The sequence below is a fragment of the Protopterus annectens genome, chromosome 4.part0 (assembly GCF_019279795.1).
Source record: "Protopterus annectens isolate FY-2018-M chromosome 4.part0, PAN1.0, whole genome shotgun sequence".
Classification (NCBI taxonomy): domain Eukaryota; kingdom Metazoa; phylum Chordata; order Ceratodontiformes; family Protopteridae; genus Protopterus; species Protopterus annectens.
The window spans coordinates 249,335,866-249,351,956 of NC_056733.1; the positions used below are offsets into that span (position 1 = coordinate 249,335,866).

Genomic DNA, 16,091 nt, shown 5'->3' on the forward strand with positions numbered 1-16,091 from the left:
AGGTAGGGCTATGACATCAAAGACTAGGATGGTTTACTGGTAATACTGTAAATGTACATTACATTCATTGCATTGGATGACATATTTCTTCATGCATTGGCTTGATATATACCCCCGTGGCGAGGTTGTGCATTGTATCCCAAACAGTGTGCCGACTACTGGTGTATACTGGTTTGTTATATGCAGTGTGGCAGGCACTGTCAGCCAGTTGTGGGCTGAGCAGTGATATGTGGTATTGAATGTGTGTATCCTCTGATAGACAGATAGATGCTATATATGGCAGTTAAGTGATATCTGTACTTCATAATGTTAAGTGTGCCACATGACTTGCTCACACATATCGTTTAATTGTCTTCTAGGGTTATGGCTCATCAACACAATCTGTCGTATACAGCTGCAGAGGAGCAGGAAATACAGAGCAGCCTGGTGCAGCACTATAACCTGCTTTTTTCCAGGGCCAGCCAACACCAGCATGAGCGTACTGCACTGTGGCAAGATCTTGTTAGCCGGGTAAATGACATAGGCATGCATAACCGGACATATGAGCAGGTACGCCATCACTGCAGTGATTTAATTAGACATGTCCGGTGATGTACGTCTGATATCCATAGGCAACAGCTTGCCATAGGTGGTGGGGCGGCCATACATCCCCCCTCACCAGAGTGGAGGAGCTGCTCCTAAGCGTGGTGGCTCCTGGCCTACAGCAGCAACAGCATCACACATGTGCCATCATGAAGGCCAGAACCACCCAGCAGGATGACATGTAGCGTGCAGGTAATATGCCCTAGCTGTAGACTACCGTTACCTGTATTGTTAGAATATGTATATGTGAGATGTGTACTGACTGTTTAGCAGTTGTGCTGCCTATCATGTGCAATACTGATATTTAGAATAGTATCTGTACACCTGTGACTGTTGACTGTTGTTCCACTGTAGTTTAGCACACTCACAGTTGCAATGCCACAGTAGTGGCCACTGACAAACTGTGTCATATTCTTGTAGGTCCCTATGGTGTGACAGCAGGGCAGATGATACATGCTGGTGAGTGTGTTAACACTTTAATATCGGTAATGAAATGTGCATGTCATAGGTGAGGTGTAGGCCACGTACACGTAACACACCTACGCATAATGCATGCTGTGCATGTTTGCTGTGAGACATTAATCATCTCAGTAAAGTCAGTAGCTGCCTCAATCACATGCAATGCACAGTGCAGCAGACACAATTGTGGCAACACTGTACTGCACATTGGATATGCAAAGTTGCTGCAGCTGTACACAACAGAACACGTTTATTATACGCAGTACACAAAAACATGCTACATTTGGCATTACCACACACCCGCTGTAAGGTCACACTTCAGTATCTCACATTTCATGCACACACACATGATGTACCTCAGGGGTAGAGGCCTATCATGGGGCTGTGCAACACTCTGCAACACATAACACAATCATGTTAGGCAGTGCTCCCTATTGGGCAGCTCACACACCCATGTACAAGGTGGCTGTGTAATTGTGAACGTAGCCACGGCACTGCAATTCAGGTACAGCATGCTAGGTGGTGGTCTTGCACACATTAGTAGCTGTGAGTGACCACAAGATGCATGTTGATGATGGCACAGGGTACTACACCCCATCCAGTTACAGTGACCACAGTACTACTCGTAGCAGTCATTGCTTTGCACCTCAATGTTGTGTATGTGCAAACATATGCACCTATACACAATATGCATAGCATGTTGTGTGTGTGCTTACATATGCCAGTATACACATTATGCACAGCAGTCACCATCCAAACAAAGTGTCACATATATGTCCTGGAATGCTAGTGCGTGTATAGGTCACTTGACACACATTGGGTATGTGTGGTGTTTAATGTTGCAGTTGTGTAGCATGCCATGCCATGTCTGGCACCGACATATCTGCAATATGTCCCACACTCACCATAACCACTGTACACTGGCCATGTCAAGCACTGGGATTCCTTCACATCAACATGCACCACTCATCCCGTGTGTGTACATAGCATGCATGTGCTACACCCGTGCCCACTATTATCTGCTATGGACTCAGACACTGTACTCAGACATGGATATCTCTGTGTTACACAGATAACACATGCAGCCATGGCATGTATACTTGTGAGTGATGGTGCACAGGGCATTGCAGAGCTGATAATACCTGCACAGCAATGTTGTGTCCATGTACACATTGTATTTCAGGGTGTAGCCAATCACTGAACAACTACACAGTTGCATCAAAGCCATGTATACTGTCATTAAATAGGGGCATCTACACTTGCACTCCATGGTCTTGTGCAACACATATTCTGCATGCTGACACATGTGTGGTGACTGTTTACCTTGTGATACTGACACCCACCTTCATCCACTATAGAGTATGTGTTGGATTGCTGGTGTGTGTGTGTATGTGCTGTAGTGAGGAGTGTATTAGTGTTCATGTGTTCATGTGTACATGTGTTCATGTGTGCATGTGTGCATATGTTCATGTGTGCATGTGTTCATGTGTTCATGTGTGCATGTGTGCATGTGTGCATGTGTTCATGTGTTCATGTGTGCATGTGTGCATGTGTGCATGTGTTCATGTGCAGACCGTGAAGTGTGCTTCCTGTCTTCCTCTCACAGGTGCTGAGTTAGGGGTGGCCGAAAGCAGCAGGAAACCTGAAGCCACTGCCACGAATAGTGGTGATGATGAGATATGTATTTTGGCACAGGAAGGTTTGACAGGGTCTGTCGTTGGTCCGCCAATCGACAGTACACAGCATTCAACCCCACCTATGTGCACACTCATACTGTCAATACATCCCTCACCACCAATGGCCATAGGCGAGGGACAGCATACAGTTGGCATTGACCAGAAGAGTGTGGTACCCATGGCACTTGCATCCCCTCACAGCAGCCATAGCTGTATTCCTGGAATGGTACCACATAGGCGGAGGTTCAGGGGTTCTCAGGGGAGCACCGCTGGTCATATTGTCCCTGGCAGGCGTGCCCTCACAGATCTTATGACATCCAGTATGTTCCAGGCTGTAATGCAGGCTCAGACACGTATGGAATGGTACACCAGGCAGGGACTTAGGGCGCAGAGCGCACATTACACCGCTATCAATGACAGCATCTGTGACCTTACCAGTGCCATCCGGACTTACACCAAGGTCATTGATAGACATTGGGGGGAGACATTAGATGCCCTCCACAATATATCTTCCATGAGCCAGGACCATGCGGGACAGTTGCAACGTCGATGCAGACGCATGCCATCAACAGCAAAAGCTGGTAGTGGTCGCGGACAGCCCACAGTTCACAGCTGCTCCCATAGTGGCAGTACCTGACCATCCCAGTAGACCATGTGCACGTGGCTCTGGCCAGTCCCAGCAGGGACATGGGTCCAGTCGTCATACCTCTGCCTCTGATGACAGTATCCAGTCAGGGTTGTACCCGATACTGTCCTTAGCACCCCTGCCAGGCACAGGTACTTTGTCCGTGGCCGGAGACAGTGATCTGTACAGCCCAGCAGTATCAGTCTGTGGCTGTCCCACAAACTACCGTATATGGCAGCCACATGGTGGAGCTGTGTGCATGCAGACACACACACATTATCCAAACAACTAGGGCTCACACATACACACACACATTACAGCAGCATTGGCCCATGCTGTACTGTTGTCCCGCACACACACACACACACACACACACACACACACACACACACACACACACACACACACACACACACACACACACACACACACACACACACACACACACACACACACACACACACACACACACACAGACATGTCGATTGGATGGGTCAATGTCAGGCTCTGGCAAACAACAAAATGCCCTGTGCATATGATGATACCTGTGTTGCCTCCTGTCATCTGTAACATTGACAGAGGAACAGGCTAACACGGTGCTGATGCACAGGGTGACACTATGGCAGTGTAGCAATATTAGCAAGTTGTCAACAGGAAAGTGTAATGACATCCTTGTAGGTAGATCTGAGCAGACATAATGCATCAAAGCTCTGATTGTCAATGTAGCATTGTTTACACCACTGTTAGGTCTGAGTATGTATTGTCCACCCATGTGCCACTTGGCTGAAGTGTAATGTGTTTCCAGCATGTGTTAGTGAGTGTACAGTACGTGTGTGATGTGTGCAGTACAGATTAGCAAGTGTACATCTGTGGACATGGTGGGTGCGCACTGTCTGCATGTACGTGCATAGTGGACACATGGGACGTGTGGCATACGCTGTTGTACACATTGTTAACATCTCATAGTATCTTTCAATGGCCAGTATGCATTCTACTACAGTTATGTACTAACATGGGTAGACATGTGTGTATGACATGGGTTGACACTATGCTGTGGGTGATACCGTTAAAATCTGTCAATGATTTGCAGTCTGGTAGTATACACAACCTCAACAGCATGACTATAAGCAATCATTGGATGATGTCCTGACAAATGACACACGGTTGTAGGGAACTCAGTAACAGTTGGATCCTTCTGCTGCTACACTATAACACTAACCAGTGGTAATGACCGTCACCCATTCCTGTGACCACACCTGTTTGGCATATAGCCCCCTTGGGTACATGCAAACACACTAGGGATGTGTCCATCCAAATCTGGGAATGCATGCATTGGCCTACAATGCATTCCCTGGATGGGACACACATCCTACATAAGGGTATCATACAGACAGATAGCTGTTGTCTGATACATGCTGTATAGCAGTAAGCTGACTATGGCATAGTCATCCATATGTACTATACATACTATCCCGTCAGTACCACATAGGTGGTAGCCCTCAACATGTATGTTGGGTACCAATGTGTACATACAGCCTCATGTTATGTCATGTGTCCCTTGGTATCCACATATCCATAGGTATTATGGAGTCCCAAGGTGTATCACATAAGACATTAGAGGCCTGAATGCATATCCAAAAGGCAGTTGTACACCTATAAAGACTGTCCATTATTGGCAGTCGTTGTTGTGTATGAACATGTCTGACATATACCACAGGCATATACCCTCACTCACACTACTCTTAAGTAACTGTCATGGGTGTGTGTGGCACAGATGACCTTGGCCACAGATCACGACAGTGGACGGCCTTGTCACATACATACATATGTGACCTATGATCTGAGAAGCAGCAGCATAACCTGTCAATGGAAACAAATATATTCATGTAGTATGCAGGCTTCACACCTATGTACTGATTGAGGGGACATGTACACATATATATTTGCCACGCAGATACCTGATGTGTGCAATGCACTTACTGCTGTAATCATAATATGTCATACCATAGTAAAAGCAAAACCCACACTGCATTGACCAACAGTGATACACACACAGTCAGCAGGATTCAAACCCCTACCTAACTATGTTATGATACTAGAGAGAGATGCATTAACACGGCATGCTGTTTGCTTTACTGGGTGGTTTCCCTTCTTCTTCTATATTTGTAGGATGGTGACATCATCAGTCTTTAGCACAAAAATGGAAAGAGACCACCACGAAGGATTCACTGTTTATTAGAGAGAAAATAACATAAAAGATGAGCGCTTTCGCATGCACTACTGCATGCTTCTTCAGATCTAATACATAAAGGAGCAAGCTTCATTTATATACCTAGCTAAAGTAGCTACTCCTACCAAAAAATCAATTGGTCAATTAAACAATTAAGCAATTAATCAATCAGTTCACTCCTTTCAATGAATACAACTACATCTATAGTATTCATCCAATGTTAAAAAAGTAGTATATATACATATTTTAGTACCAAACCCACTTAAAAACCACTTAAAAACTTAGGCGCTAGCTATCTAGCAATTAACTTGTGTCATGAAACATAAAAAGCTCATAAAAACACTACAAATAACTCCACAGCCCCTAAAATACTAAGAAATCTTTGTTAAAAACAACATCAGGCATAGCGGATAACAATATGAAACAGCAATGCTGGTGTATATAAGTTATTATAAATTAATATAACAATCAAGCAGAAATTGGCCTGTAACTAAATGCATAAAAACTAAATACATACAAACATCTTTCTAATAAATAGTTTTATATGCATTATACATATTATATACAGTACTGGTATATAGAAAGATAGATGTAAAACACAAACTTAGAAAATACTTAAAATGCTTAAAATAAGCATGTTATGTCAACCTTGCAAAAAAGGAGGCTGAAACACAAGTGTGGACATATTCGTGCATATACATAAATATATATATGTGTATAGAGGTACATATGCAAGTATATAACTAACATCACTAAAAGTAGTGGTGTTACTATCATAATGTGTAAAAAATCAGGATTGTTAAATACAACACCCAAGTATCTATATGAACTCTTGATGAAATGCCTCAAAAAAGGGGGTCACAAAGCCTCACTGATCAACACTATCTAGAAGTAAAGTTTAATACCATGTAGAGATGAATGTGAAAGAGGAACACCTCCTATAGATGGCCACTAATGCTAGAAAGTACATGGAATCAAAGTACGGGCCAGAGCTGACACAAGATGAAAGGTGAAAATGTAAGTTATCTCCTCATCTTCAATGCTGATCTGATACTAACATATAAGTTGAGGCCTGGGGGATGATGTGCCTTCAATCTAAGAATCCAACTCAGTTCTAAGTTTTCTAATTCACAAAAGTTGTCTCCTTTTCTAACATCAGGACATTTCTTTTGTAGAACTTTAAAACCAAAATGATGATGATGATGATGATGGCGACATCATCAGTCTTTCCATAGAGGAATGTACCTCTTTTAGTGTGTTTTCCCAGTCTCTAAAAAGGGCATTCCTTTCAAAGACAATTGCACAAATACACACAGTCATTGTTTGCAGGATTCAAACCCCTGCTTAACTATGTTATGATACTAGAAAGAAATGCATTAACATGGCATGCTATTTGCTTTATTGGGTGGTTTTCTTTCTCCGTCTGTATTGGTAGGATGGCGACATCATCAATCTTTCCAAAGAGGAATGTACCTCTTTTAGTGTGTTTTCCCAGTCTACAAAAAGGGCACTCCTTTCAAAGACAATTGCACACATACACACAGTCATTGTTTGCAGGATTCAAACCCCTACCTAACTATGCTATGATACTAGAGAGAGCTGCATTAACACTGTGCATTATTTGCTTTACTGGGTGAATTACTTTCTCCGTCTGTATTTGTAGGATGGTGACATCATCAGTTATTCCAAAGAGGAATGTACCTCTTTTATTGTGTTTTCCCAGTCTCCAAAAAGGGCATTCTTTTCAAAGACAATTGCACACATACACAGTCAGCGTTTGCAAGATTCAAACCCCTACTTATGTGATGATACTAGAGAGAAATGCATTAACATGGCGCGCTATTTGCTTTACTGGGTGGTTTCTCTTCTCTGTCTGTATTTGTAGGATGGTGACATCATCAGTCTTTCCACAGAGGAATGTACCTCTTTTAGTGTGTTTTCCCAGTCTCCAAAAAGGGCACTCCTCTCAAAGACAATTTCACACATGCACACAGCCCCCACACAGTCAGCATTTGCAGGATTCAAACCCCTACCTAACAATTGCTAACAAAAATTCAGCAACCAGTCCAGGAAACTCCCACCTCGATGGAAATAGTATGCACGAAGCACCAAACGATATTAAAAGGCTCACAATAAGGTTCCACAAGCACCACACAGTTTATTAACGTTACAAACTAGTTTAAAACACGTTTTCATCAGACTCGACTTCATCAGATAATGCTTTCAACCAACCATTCCCCTCATTTAAATACACCTTTTAATTAATTAAGTAATAAACACATTAAATTAATCTAATTATTAAACGAACACTCAGTGCTATATGAAAACATAAAGATATTATTTAAAAACATTTAAATACATTTAAAATACATTTAAAATATTAAACCACATTTTTACTGAATAAAATATTAATATGTTGTACTAATGTTATGTACTCTCTCTAATTTTTGCAATAAATTACTGTTAAATAAGAAATAACAACTTATACTTCCTTAGATACTCATACCTATACTCAATGTATGTTTTGTTTTGTGCTGTTTTTGTATATATTGAAAATATATAATTTAATATGTTGTGTGTGTAAATTCTATTATACCAAAACTGACTAAATAAATAAATAAATACATAAATACATAAAAACAGATTCTTATACAACGGTAGGGAAAATATTGTATGATTTCGTATTATATTTTCCCTGCCTTGATCTTTAAATAAGGTACAATAGAAATAAAGTCATTTAATCCAGGAAATTTATTAGAATTCAATAAGATTTGCCAATAGCTCTCCCTATGGGCCAACCTAGCTTCCCATGGTCCACCCCGAACATCCCTACAAACAGATTCCAAAACAAAAAACATGAACTTGGCCCCATCACATGTAGTGGTATGCCTAAATAATGCATTTTTGCTATTGCATTTTTGAATTTCATACTGGTGTTCATAAATACGCCTTTTTAAATGTCGTTCCGTCTTGCCTACATAAAATGCCTGGCAAGACTGGCAAATAGCTAGGTATACCACCCCCTTGGTGTTACAATTGTAAAATCTCTTTGACATGATTTTTCTATTCCTACTTTCCAGATATATATTTTCTGTATTTGCTATGTATTTACATTGAGGACACCTACCACATCTAAATGTCCCTTTCCTCTGACCATTGGAAAATACCTGATGAACTTCTTGTTCTAAGGACTTCTTAATGTTAAAACCCTTTCTATATATAGTTTTTACATCTTTGCCCTTAAGGTTGTTTAAATCTGTAAGGTCTTGGAAATTTTTCCATTCTTCTTCAATAATTTTATGGATGTACCCTGCATTTGCACTGTATTCAGTGATAAAAGCTAAATTAAAGGAATAAACCACTTCTCCATTGTTGTTACTAGATTCTATGTTATCTTTACCCAAAATTGGGTAAAATCTAGTAGATCGAGCCATCTGTACCTCATTCCTAACATCATTAATCAAAACAATAGGGTATCCTCTGTCCTGAAACATAAGGGCCAATTTGTCACATTCCAAACTAAACTGCAGATCATTGGAAGTCATACGAGATACCCTCACAAATTGTCCTTTCAGAATACCCCTTTTCTGAAACCTAGGATGTGTACTGGAATAATGTATATAACTATTAGAAAATGTGGGTTTCCTGTAAATACAGGACTGAAACCCTTGTGTTTATTTGCTGAGTGTAACATCCAAATAATTCACACTATCAAATGTAATTTCATGGGTGAATTTTAAAAAAGTAGTGGTAGTATTGATGTAAGTAATAAATTCATCAATTTTTTCCACTGGCCCTACCCAAAAAATGCAAATGTCGTCCAAAAACCGGGAATAATTTATCCAATATTTGGAAAATACACTGTTTAGAACAAATTTTTTCTCCCATATTAATAAGACAAGATCTGCATATGTGGGAGCACAATTGGCCCCCATGGATATCCCAGTGGTCTGTTTAAAGTACTCTCCTATAAAATATATGAAATTATTTTCCAAAACCAAGGTCAATAACTCAGTTACCAAATGAACATCATTGTTGGTGACCCCCGGACATTCCCAAAGGGCTTCTTCCATCCAAACCAAACCTGTTTCGGATGGAATAACTGAGAAAAGGTCAACCACGTCTATGGTCAAAAAAATAATATCTGGTCTAAATAAATTCATGTTAATTTTTCTTAGGAATTCCCATGAGTCTTTTAATAAATGCCCCTGTCTCCCCCATAACTGTTTAAGCTTCCAATCCAAAAATTTTGAAATGTTATGGGTTTTAGACCCTTGTGCCGCTACAATGGGTCTAAGGGGAGGGTCTTCTATATTTTTATGTACTTTGGGTATCCCAAACATAGTGGGTACCCTTGGATTGGGATTAACCAAATAGGAGTATGCATCAATCTCAATGATTTCTTGATCCAGTAGGTCCTGCAAAGCCAAATCAATCTTTTTATATGAAATATGAATCTCGTTGATAGATGCTGGAATATATTTACCAGTGTTGTGTAAAATATTATGCATCTTGTCTTCGTATAATATTTGATTCATGAATACTGTACCCCCTCCTTTATCTGGTTCCATGACCCTGAGGGATGGGTTGTGACCTAATTCAAACAGCAGTTCTACCTCTTCCTTACTCAAATTAGGGGTAAACTTAGTCTGAATCAACTCCCTATGGATCCTCTGTTCAATCCTGGATTCCAGGTTTTTAAGTTGGGGGTGGAGTGGGGGATTGAAACTACTGGATTTTTTAGGGTCAACCCGGGGACTACATTAGTGTCCCCAAACATATTCTCTAGGTTAACCTTTCGAGTAAACAATTTTAAATCCAAAATGGTGTTAACCATGTTGCTACCTTTGCTAGGAACAAACTTGAAACCTTTGGTAAACAAAGAAAAACAAGTATCAGTTACATAAATATCACTGTAATTGTAAATATGATATTTATCTTTGGTATACATATAATATTCACTTATAGGTGTTACTGAAAAACTACCATTTTTTACCAACGTTGGTTCCTGTTCCTTTTCCACCCCCGGTAATTGGTCCTGTTCTCCTGATATGTGGTCGAACGATTCCCTTGTAAATGTTGGACCTGATTCTGAATTTGTTCGGACCTCCTGGGTAAAAAATCCCCATCATCCACTTCAGAATTATCTAAATGAACTTCCTGACAATGGAGTACTGGTGTAGGAGGCATAGGTCCTGTATTATCACTACCCCCTCCCTGTTGTTCTGTCCTGACTGGATACCTACTCCTAGAGTCAGGAGGATTGGTGTATTGTCTCCCCTCCTGGTATTCCTTAAGATCTCTATGTAATTTCTTGTATTTACAATTAATAACGACATCACAATGTTGATCTATCTGTTTTCTAATATTATAATATTTTTCTTTTTCTACTTCAACAGTAAACATAAGATCATTAACAACATATTCATTGTATTTAAAAACATCGGCCTGCACAGCTTTGATTTCCATCTCATTCTTCTTAATTATAGCTTTAACTATCTCAAAGCCACACTGATCAAAGGCTTTGACAAGATCCAAATGAAAATCACTTCCAAAAACAACATTATTGGGATACTTGTCTACTCGTAAGCCCTTAGGTACCACACGTTGTTTAATACATTCATGCAAATACATATTATCTAGTTCGAGAGTCTTGTACCTGTATAGGGCACTTTCCAAGGAACACATGCTGTCCAAAAAACTAGGAGTATCCCCAAGATTTCGCTGAATGTTTTCCGTAAATTGGAATACAGGTTTTAACTGAATCCAGTCCTTGAAGGTGGAGGTCGGCGCTGCCGAAGCTCCTAAACCACTGGAATTGGCTGACACTGATGTCCCTGGAGCATTGTCGTGTAGAATGGCTGGTGTATTGCGAAAATCAGTCCCAACAACCTCAACGGAACACCTAGTAACTTCCGGTGAGGATAAACGGTTCCTACCGTTTAAACTATGTGTTTCAGAAGAAGCCGTTAAACGAGAATTAACGGCTTTCAAAACCTCTTTTTGATCCGAAATGATATTCTGCATCCCCTGCCCAAGAGGGGTAAGCAGGTTGATTAACTGCGTTAGTTGACTCGTGAGCTGTCGGAAATCTCCTGAGTCAGACCGACGTCTGACTTCCGGTTCCTCTCTATCGGTAGAATTACCTAGACCAGTTTCCATACCAATAACCAATGTAAGACACAGCTGCAAAAACAAATGCTAACAAAAATTCAGCAACCAGTCCAGGAAACTCCCACCTCGATGGAAATAGTATGCACGAAGCACCAAACGATATTAAAAGGCTCACAATAAGGTTCCACAAGCACCACACAGTTTATTAACGTTACAAACTAGTTTAAAACACGTTTTCATCAGACTCGACTTCATCAGATAATGCTTTCAACCAACCATTCCCCTCATTTAAATACACCTTTTAATTAATTAAGTAATAAACACATTAAATTAATCTAATTATTAAACGAACACTCAGTGCTATATGAAAACATAAAGATATTATTTAAAAACATTTAAATACATTTAAAATACATTTAAAATATTAAACCACATTTTTACTGAATAAAATATTAATATGTTGTACTAATGTTATGTACTCTCTCTAATTTTTACAATAAATTACTGTTAAATAAGAAATAACAACTTATACTTCCTTAGATACTCATACCTATACTCAATGTATGTTTTGTTTTGTGCTGTTTTTGTATATATTGAAAATATATAATTTAATATGTTGTGTGTGTAAATTCTATTATACCAAAACTGACTAAATAAATAAATAAATACATAAATACATAAAAACAGATTCTTATACAACGGTAGGGAAAATATTGTATGATTTCGTATTATATTTTCCCTGCCTTGATCTTTAAATAAGGTACAATATAAATAAAGTCATTTAATCCAGGATATTTATTAGAATTCAATAAGATTTGCCAATAGCTCTCCCTATGGGCCAACCTAGCTTCCCATGGTCCACCCCGAACATCCCTACAAACAGATTCCAAAACAAAAAACATGAACTTTGTTTACCAAAGGTTTCAAGTTTGTTCCTAGCAAAGGTAGCAACATGGTTAACACCATTTTGGATTTAAAATTGTTTATTCGAAAGGTTAACCTAGAGAATATGTTTGGGGACACTAATGTAGTCCCCGGGTTGACCCTAAAAAAATCCAGTAGTTTCAATCCCCCACTGCACCCCCAACTTAAAAACCTGGAATCCAGGATTGAACAGAGGATCCATAGGGAGTTGATTCAGACTAAGTTTACCCCTAATTTGAGTAAGGAAGAGGTAGAACTGCTGTTTGAATTAGGTCACAACCCATCCCTCAGGGTCATGGAACCAGATAAAGGAGGGGGTACAGTATTCATGAATCAAATATTATACGAAGACAAGATGCATAATATTTTACACAACACTGGTAAATATATTCCAGCATCTATCAACGAGATTCATATTTCATATAAAAAGATTGATTTGGCTTTGCAGGACCTACTGGATCAAGAAATCATTGAGATTGATGCATACTCCTATTTGGTTAATCCCACTCCAAGGGTACCCACTATGTTTGGGATACCCAAAGTACATAAAAATATAGAAGACCCTCCCCTTAGACCCATTGTAGCAGCACAAGGGTCTAAAACCCATAACATTTCAAAATTTTGGGATTGGAAGCTTAAACAGTTATGGGGGAGACAGGGGCATTTATTAAAAGACTCCTGGGAATTCCTAAGAAAAATTAACATGAATTTATTTAGACCAGATATTATTTTTTTGACCATAGACGTGGTTGACCTTTTCTCAGTTATTCCATCCAAAACAGGTTTGGTTTGGATGGAAGAAGCCCTTTGGGAATGTCCTGGGGTCACCAACAATGATGTTCATTTGGTAACTGAGTTATTGACCTTGGTTTTGGAAAATAATTTCATATATTTTATAGGAGAGTACTTTAAACAGACCACTGGGATATCCATGGGGGCCAATTGTGCTCCCACATATGCAGATCTTGTCTTATTAATATGGAGAAAAAAATTTGTTCTAAACAGTGTATTTTCCAAATATTGGATAAATTATTCCCGGTTTTTGGACGACATTTGCATTTTATGGGTAGGGCCAGTGGAAAAAATTGATGAATTTATTACTTACATCAATACTACCACTACTTTTTTAAAATTCACCCATGAAATTACATTTGATAGTGTGAATTATTTGGATGTTACACTCAGCAAAGAAACACAAGGGTTTCAGTCCTGTATTTACAGGAAACCCACATTTTCTAATAGTTATATACATTATTCCAGTACACATCCTAGGTTTCAGAAAAGGGGTATTCTGAAAGGACAATTTGAGAGGGTATCTCGTATGACTTCCAATGATCTGCAGTTTAGTTTGGAATGTGACAAATTGGCCCTTATGTTTCAGGACAGAGGATACCCTATTGTTTTGATTAATGATGTTAGGAATGAGGTACAGATGGCTCGATCTACTAGATTTTACCCAATTTTGGGTAAAGATAATATAGAATCTAGTAACAACAATAGAGAAGTGGTTTCTTCCTTTAATTTAGCTTTTATCACTGAATACAGTGCAAATGCAGGGTACATCCATAAAATTATTGAAGAAGAATGGAAAAATTTCCAAGACCTTACAGATTTAAACAACCTTAAGGGCAAAGATGTAAAAACTATATATAGAAAGGGTTTTAACATTAAGAAGTCCTTAGAACAAGAAGTTCATCAGGTATTTTCCAATGGTCAGAGGAAAGGGACATTTAGATGTGGTAGGTGTCCTCAATGTAAATACATAGCAAATACAGAAAATATATATCTGGAAAGTAGGAATAGAAAAATCATGTCAAAGAGATTTTACAATTGTAACACCAAGGGGGTGGTATACCTATTTGCCAGTCTTGCCAGGCATTTTATGTAGGCAAGGCGGAAACATTTAAAAGGCATATTTATGAACACCAGTATGAAATTCAAAAATGCAATAGCAAAAATGCATTATTTAGGCATACCACTACATGTGATGGGGCCAAGTTCATGGTTTTTGTTTTTGTTTTGGAATCTGTTTGTAGGGATGTTCGGGGTGGACCATGGTAAGCTAGGTTGGCCCATAGGGAGAGCTATTGGCAAATCTTATTGAATTCTAATAAATTTCCTGGATTAAATGACTTTATTTCTATTGTACCTTATTTAAAGATCAAGGCAGGGAAAATATAATACGAAATCATACAATATTTTCCCTACCGTTGTATAAGAATCTGTTTTTATGTAATTATGTATTTATTTATTTATTTAGTTTTGGTATAATAGAATTTACACACACAACATATTAAATTATATATTTTCAATATATACAAAAACAGCACAAAACAAAACATACATTGAGTATAGGTATGAGTATCTAAGGAAGTGTAAGTTGTTATTTCTTATTTAACAGTAATTTATTGTAAAAATTAGAGAGAGTACATAACATTAGTACAACATGTTAATATTTTATTCAGTAAAAATGTGGTTTAATATTTTAAATGTATTTTAAATGTATTTAAATGTTTTTAAATAATATCTTTATGTTTTCATATAGCACTGAGTGTTCGTTTAATAATTAGATTAATTTAATGTGTTTATTACTTAATTAATTAAAAGGTGTATTTAAATGAGGGGAATGGTTAGTTGAAAGCATTATCTGATGAAGTCGAGTCTGATGAAAACGTGTTTTAAACTAGTTTGTAACGTTAATAAACTGTGTGGTGCTTGTGGAACCTTATTGTGAGCCTTTTAATATCGTTTGGTACTTCGTGCATACTATTTCCATCGAGGTGAGAGTTTCCTGGACTGGTTGCTGAATTTTTGTTAGCATTTATTTTTGCAGCTGTACCCTACCTAACAATGTTATAATACTAGAAAGAAATATGCATTAACACGGTGCACTATTTGCTTTACTCAGTGGTCTCCCTTCTCCGTCTATATTTGTAGGATGGTGACATCATAAGTCTTTGCAAAGAGGAATGTACCTCTTTTAGGGTTTATTCCCAGTCTCCAAAAAGGGCACTCCTTTCAAAGACAATTGCACACATACACACAATTAGCATTTGCAAGATTCAAACCCCTACCTGACTATGTTATGATACTACAGAGAGATGCATTAACACGGCATGTTGTTTGCTTTAGTGGGTGAATTTCTTTCTCCAACTGTATATGTAGGATGGTGACATCATCAGTCTTTCCAAAGAGGAATGTACCTCTTTTAGTGTGTTTTCCCAGTCTCCAAAAAGGGCACTCCTTTCAAAGACATTTGCACACATACACACCCCCCCACACACACACACACACACACTCAGTGTTTGCGGGATTCAAACCCCTATCTAGCTATGTTATGATACTAGAGAGAGACGCATTAACACAGCACGCGATTTGCTTTACCCCGCGTTTAGATTACTTCGTCTTTTTTCTTTTTATTTAATTAGGGGATGGGTGAAAAATCAAATTCATGTGTTACTTTGGGACCAAAGTTGTTTTA

The 16,091-nt window shown here is 38.8% G+C and overlaps 1 protein-coding gene across 1 annotated transcript in view; it reads right to left on the reverse strand.

The window, feature by feature from the left end:
• Positions 1–12,021: 12,021 nt before the first annotated feature.
• The window catches only part of LOC122800242 (rhomboid domain-containing protein 3-like), a 158,024-nt gene continuing 153,954 nt past the window's right edge, over positions 12,022–16,091 (reverse strand). The window contains exon 6 of the mRNA XM_044069734.1: positions 12,022–12,046. Coding sequence (XP_043925669.1) covers positions 12,022–12,046 — 25 coding nt within the window. The remainder of the gene's footprint in view (positions 12,047–16,091) is intronic.